The following is a 6,474-nucleotide window of genomic DNA, read 5'->3' as shown; positions in this document are numbered from 1 at the left end:
AGCCTATATCCGCGCACGGAAGCAAGGGACGGAGAGTTCTCCGCCCGATCGAGGATTCTCGATCTCCGGTCGCATACCCCCGCACACCTGGGAATACGCGGATAAGGACCGCGAACGCACCGACACGGTTTTACCGCGATCAGACTATTATAATCGCGCCGAGATACTCAGCCGTATCACCCGATATAAATCCGCGCCGTCAAAATAAACACGGCCTTGCCGAACACGCGCCGATCGACCGCGCCCTGTTTTTGCGCAATTCGAGCGCCGTCAAAATAAACACGGCCTTGCCGAACACGCGCCGATCGACCACGCCCTATTTCTTGCGCGTTTCCCGCGCCGTCAAAATAAACACGGCCTCGCCGTACGCCGCCGAATAGCACCAGCGGTTCGATATATCGTACGTCGCGCACCGAATAACGAACGCGAGATAAATCTAACACGTTGCATTATCCGATGCGCGTTAGATTCACGCAATATCGTGTAACTCGACTATTGCCGAAAGAAGCGAATAAAGACGCTACATTACATCCAAAGCTTTCGTGTGTCTAATATAGAATCAATCGCACATATTACGCAAATGATCGCGTCGTTCGAGCCACCAATCATGCAATTTGCAAGCGTTCTCCAATGCGCAATTCTTCGCGTGATATCTACAGCGAAAGGCCCGCGAAGCGTTTAGAGTCTCCAGACGTTCGATATCCTCGTAATCGGCGTCGATAGTCTCGACGGAGACGGCTACATCGCGATCGTCGGCGACGTTTCCTAAGATCTCGATCAGCCATTTTTTCTTCTCGTGACCTTTGACGTAGATCCTTATCGTTGAATCGGGGCTAGATTCTCGGCATACGGCGTCCCGAACGAGTCTATTCATCGACCCGTAATTCACGTGTCCGTCATACCACTTTAGTTGATGATGGTTAGATGTCAACCAACACGCTCGCGATTTTTCGCTCTCGTTAGCAGATCCCAAGCATCGGTGGGCGAAAGATGTGATGCGTCAATTCCGCGCCATTTCTTAATACGGCTACTTCTTTCGTGACGAATCTCTCGTTAACTACGAAACCTTGAAGATCGACGAAGATCGGTGCGTCCATCGTCGTTGTTAGCGATACTCGAAGTGTGCGCCTCTATTATTCTCTCTTCATATTTTTTCAAATATCATCGCGCTTACACGATTCTGCGCACAACGTTGGTGAGCGGATTGTACTCCACCACTCGATCGTGAATGATAAGATAGTATGCTGTGGTATTAGAGGGAATATTCTCCTTGCAATCGAACTCTACGCGAACGTCCACGGTGGCGCTCTTGATCGACTCGTTCTGTCGAGAACAGTCGATGACCACGAGCGGGCCGTAGACTAAAAATTTATTCAGATTTAAGAGCGCTTCGTCATTGTCGCATCCGTAGTACGTTCTTCGAAATTTCGAGTACATATCGTACAGCACTACGATTTTGCGCTTATCGAAATCCAGATTCATGTCGTCGTAAGGATAAAAATCGGAATTAAGATACAGTTTGACATTAGTCAGTTTGCAATCGTCGAATAGAGAAGGCTCCTCGGATAAAACGTTCTTCTTTCCGGACTGTAACGCGAAGATAACGTATCGCGGTTTCTCGAGTTACGTCGCCGCTTTGACAGCCCACGAATGTTTAGTCGTGCTCTGTAGAAGCGGAAACTCGTAGAGATCCCACGAGCGCGTTCTTTAATATCTTGCTTTTTTCGACTGACAGCGACGCGTAATTCTTAATCGTGCTCGTTATCCCAACATTTCTGCTTCGATCGATCTCCACACCGTCGAGCTCATAGCGAATCTCCTCGAACATAAACGCCGCGCAATTGTTTACCAGCCTCGTCACCGACGCGATTTCCTCTTGCGCACCCGGCGACTCTTTCGACTCGAGTCTACCTTCTATGTAGAGAAAACTATCGCACGGTAATGTATACAGATCTTGCTGTTGTATAGGAATTCGTATCTCGTCGCTATTCCCAAACGTAGTATTGGCGTAAGAATTGTATGTGTTAATATTAACGTGGTCAATCGGAACCGTGGTCAATATCAGTGTGGTCAATCGGGACCGTGGTCAATCGGAACTGTGGTAAATATCAACCTGGTCAATCGGGACTGTGCTCAATCAGGACAGTGGTCAATCGGGACCGTGGTCAATATCAACGTGGTCAATATCAACGTGGTCAATCTCAATGTGATCAATCTCAACGTGGTCAATTGGAACCATGGTCAATATTAACGTGGTCAAACGGGTACCACATGTATGTGTGAATTTCAATCTTGACGATACGATTATCGAAGATCGGATCCCCGCCGATGCTTAGAATGTCGCATTATTCCGCTTTTACGGAGAAACGGTTCTCGGTACGACGAAGCCCAAAGAGCGCAGGAAAGCCGCGTTGGCGACGGTTAACCTTCCTCCCTTTGTCTTTCTCTTTTTCGCGTCTACGGGCGACGCGATAGCGACGATGGGCGCGTTTCTCGCATTCGATCCGTTCACTATGAGCATCGCGCGCCTTTCTACCGTCTTCGCCGCACGTGCAGACGAACCGTGATCTCTTCGCAGCGAAAATCGATTAATCTTCCGTTCTGATCCACGACACGGACATTTATATCGGTAATGGTCCGCGCGATGATCGGGGGGTAAATGATCTGCGCCGGGATCTCCGACACTTTATATCCGGGTGGAACATTAGGCGCGAACTCGTGTATAGTATGCGCTGATTTGTCGTTGTGATACGCTTGCAAATTGATATCCGGGTATGTGTAGTTCGAAGGGGAGCGCGTTTATTGCTCTGTTTAATAAGCCGGCGCCGCCGATATCACCGATTACACCGTACCGCCGCATCGCGAATTGCATTCGCTGCAATCTTTAACGAGCGGCGCCGGGCCGTCGATGTGCGTTCATTGCCAGGGACGATTGTAATGCTCCAGGTATCGACGGTAGCGCCGCACCTCCGGATCCAATCTTATATGTTCGGGCAGTTTCTCCCACAATCGTTCCACATAGCGACCGAAGTGTTTTAGTAAAATTACTTTCGGGATAAACCGCAATTGATCGGTGGTGAAATCGAGAATATCGTCACCGTCTATTAATAAAATAAACATCTCGATTCACCGCGCGCGATTCGCTACTGCGCGATCGACGGCGATCTATTCGTATATAAATAAAAAGATCTCGCCCTGCCTCGCGCGAGTGCACCGCGCACGCGCGCGGCGAGAGGAATGCGCTTCGTGCGGCAGCCGATCGCGATAAGGGTGACGAACTTCGACGGTAGGACGCGACCGTCGGAGGAAGCGCGCAGACACGGTTGTCTATTACCGAGCGCTATTCGCTGCCTCATTTGCGGTCCCTCTAATTGTGGTAAAACGAACGCGCTGATAAATTTGTTGGAGAGCCCGCACGGCGTGCGCTTCGAGAACGTTTACGTTTACTCGAAGTCGTTGCAGCAGCTTAAATATCAGTATTTAGAGAATTTATTGGCACCGATGGAGGATATAGGTTATTTCACATTTTCCGATAACTCTGACGTTGTTTTGCCTAGCGAAGCGCTCCCGAATTCTATATTTGTATTCGACGACGTAGCGTGCGACAAACAGAATAGAGGGTTTAACGACTTCGCCGTACCGTAGAGCGATCAGTCGTCGCGAATACGTCGAACGCGTCGATCGCTCTCCCTCCCGCGAGCGAGAAGAACCGATTCGTTAATCACGATGGCTGCAACGGATATCGGCGAACGAGAGAAGACGGCGAAAGAGATCGCTAAGACGCGCGCATCGATTCGTAAAAAACAGAGCGTTAAAGACCGGCAAAATGGAGAACGAGATCGCGATGGAGAGCCGTTTCAAGCCGATCGTCGAACCGCTGTGGCGCATCGCCGAACGCGCCGAGCGAGACGAGATTAAACGCGAAACGATAAAGCGAGACGCGATCGACGCCTCGCCCGTAACGACGAGCGTCGAGGAAAAATGGAAGGAAGAAGAGTTGACTCCCGCTTGGAAAAAACCTAAAGTGAAACGAGTACGAGCGCGACGACGATTAGACGCCGTTTCTACTCCGTTAAACGAGTATCCTATCGAGAGACATCCATTCGCGCGAAATGAAACTGAAGAGGAAGTGTTCGAACCCGAAAATCTCGAGTCGTCCTCGACGTTCGAAACGCCCGTTAGGCGAACATCGCGAACTTCTCAAGATCGCGAAATGTCGCACGATCGGCTAGGACCGTTGGGACGAAAATACATGGGGGCTCTTCTCGGCGGAGAAGCGCCGAATGAGATCGATCACGTTTACGGAGTGTACATTAGCGCGAAAGGCGCGATGCTCGGCAATAAGCGATTCGATGTAGACACAGATGACTCCATACTTATAGATGAAATTAAATACATCGGTACCCCCGGTTTGTACGCGCCACGTCCTGCGTTTTCTCTTTCGCGCTTTATACGCGCTTTATTATTAACCTTTTTTCACGTTGCTCGATATATAATGCTTCCGAGAACATAATAAAAAGATCGTGAAAATGTCCGCTCTGTTCTATTTGCGACAAATCTTGACGCAAATTTGGTAAACTGCTCCAGCTAAGATTTATTCGCAAATATTGTATGTTGGAGTAATTTGCCTAACTTGCGTCATGATTTGCCGCACATTGGACAGAATGGAGGTTTTCCACGATTTTTTATATTGCGAAAATACTCGAAAAAACACGCGCGAGTCCGTCTTTCTCGCGTTCCATATAGGTTTTCTCTTGCGCTCCATACAGATTCTTTCTCGCGCCGCTACGCGGCCGCCACGTCCGGCGTTTTCTCTTTCGTATACGAGAATTGGAAAATTCAACATCGCGATTGAAGAGAGACGCGGATGAGCTATCGGGGAGAGTGACGGAACTAGCGAAGATTCGCGAGACCAGCGGCGACACTCGAAGCGGCGAGCCGCTCGAGAGAGAGATCCTGCCCAACGTCATCCTTGAGAGAAAGAGAAGAGTATTATGAGCGCCGAAAAACGAAGATTAGTCGAGGATTTGCACGCGCCGGTGAGAAGAAACTTTCCGCGTCGTCGCATCGCGATACGCGGGTACGACGACCTGTGGCAGACGGATGTGATCGAGATGCGTCCTTACGCGAGACTCAACAAAGGCCACAACTACATACTCACCGTTATCGACGCATTAAGCAAATACGCTTGGGCCGTACCGCTTAAGAGCGCGAACGAGATTACCCGAGCGTTATCCAAAATAGTGCGAGACTCTAAGCGATGTCCAAAAAATCTGCAGACCGACAAAGGAAAGGAATTCTATAACGCCAAGGTGCGAAAATTCGTGGAAAAGGGCGAAGTGAATCATTACTCGACGTAATCGGTGATGAAGGCGTCGATCATCGAACGATTCAATCGCACGCTCAAAAATTCTATACGGAAGTATTTCACGCTGAGCGGAACGTATAAGTGAATCGACGAATTACCTCGACTCGTCGAGGAGTACAACGCGCGAAAACATCGCACTATAGGTATGAGACCCGTCGACGTGACTCCAGCGATCGCCGATAAACTTTTAAATACGATATACAGCAATATAAAAATCGCGGCTCCGGCGAAATTCGAAGTAGCCGATCCGGTACGCGTCAGCAAGTTTAAGACGATCTTCGAGAAAGGCTTCACACCTAACTGGACCACCGAGGTTGTTCGAATAACCAAGATACAACGAACTAATCCCGTAACGTATCTGCTGAAGAATTCGCGCGGCGAACCGATCGCCGGAGGATTCTACGAGCACGAGTTGCTGCGCGTCGACGATCCCGACGTGTAGATATGCTTCTCACGAAACTCGATCTATGCGCGCAATCCACGCAATATCTCTCGTTCTCCTCGAAATAATTTCCGTTCTCGAATCGGCAACCGAACATGTAGAAGCAATGCACGACGTGATTCACCTCCCACGAAAATCTCGGAATTCCGTATCGCCGTTTCCAATTGCGATAAAGCAGATAGGGGAGCGTCCCGTTTGACCACGTTAATCATCTCTTAAGCACTATCGGCGACTCGTACCCCCTTTCCCCTGGCCGCGCTCCCCCCCTCGCCCTACTTACCAGCCCTCCTTCCTCCCCGCCGGCTCCCCCCGGCCCGAACTACACCCCTCGGTTGCCCTCAAAGTGTTCGCTATTTCTTTTTCTCTAATGAGTACCTCTCTCTCGCACTCATGGAGCCGTGGATTGGGACCGGCCTTGATTACCTACTAATATTTAAGGAAAAAGGATAATCAATTAAGTCAATTTAGAAATCGAATTTCTGTTTCTTTCTCTTTGTTTTTCTATATGATGCATGCAAAAATATTGGAAGAATATTACATTTTAAAATTCAAGGTATGCCACACATCATATATATTATATAATGTACAAAGGACCCCGCACAAACCTTATGGAAAACCGGTCTCGGTGGATTTCGCTGAAACTTTGGAAATTTGTAGTTTACGT

At 49.2% G+C, this 6,474-nt stretch overlaps 1 protein-coding gene across 1 annotated transcript; it reads right to left on the bottom strand.

Annotated features, from left to right (window-relative positions):
• Positions 1–559: 559 nt before the first annotated feature.
• Positions 560–874, bottom strand: LOC115243828. Its single transcript, XM_029821080.1, has one exon. The coding sequence runs from the start codon at positions 872–874 to the stop codon at positions 560–562; it is 315 nt and encodes a 104-aa protein (XP_029676940.1).
• Positions 875–6,474: the final 5,600 nt, after the last annotated feature.

This window comes from Formica exsecta, unplaced genomic scaffold (assembly GCF_003651465.1).
Source record: "Formica exsecta isolate Colony F162 unplaced genomic scaffold, ASM365146v1 scaffold736, whole genome shotgun sequence".
Classification (NCBI taxonomy): domain Eukaryota; kingdom Metazoa; phylum Arthropoda; class Insecta; order Hymenoptera; family Formicidae; genus Formica; species Formica exsecta.
This window is presented reverse-complemented; position numbering and strand designations above follow the sequence as displayed.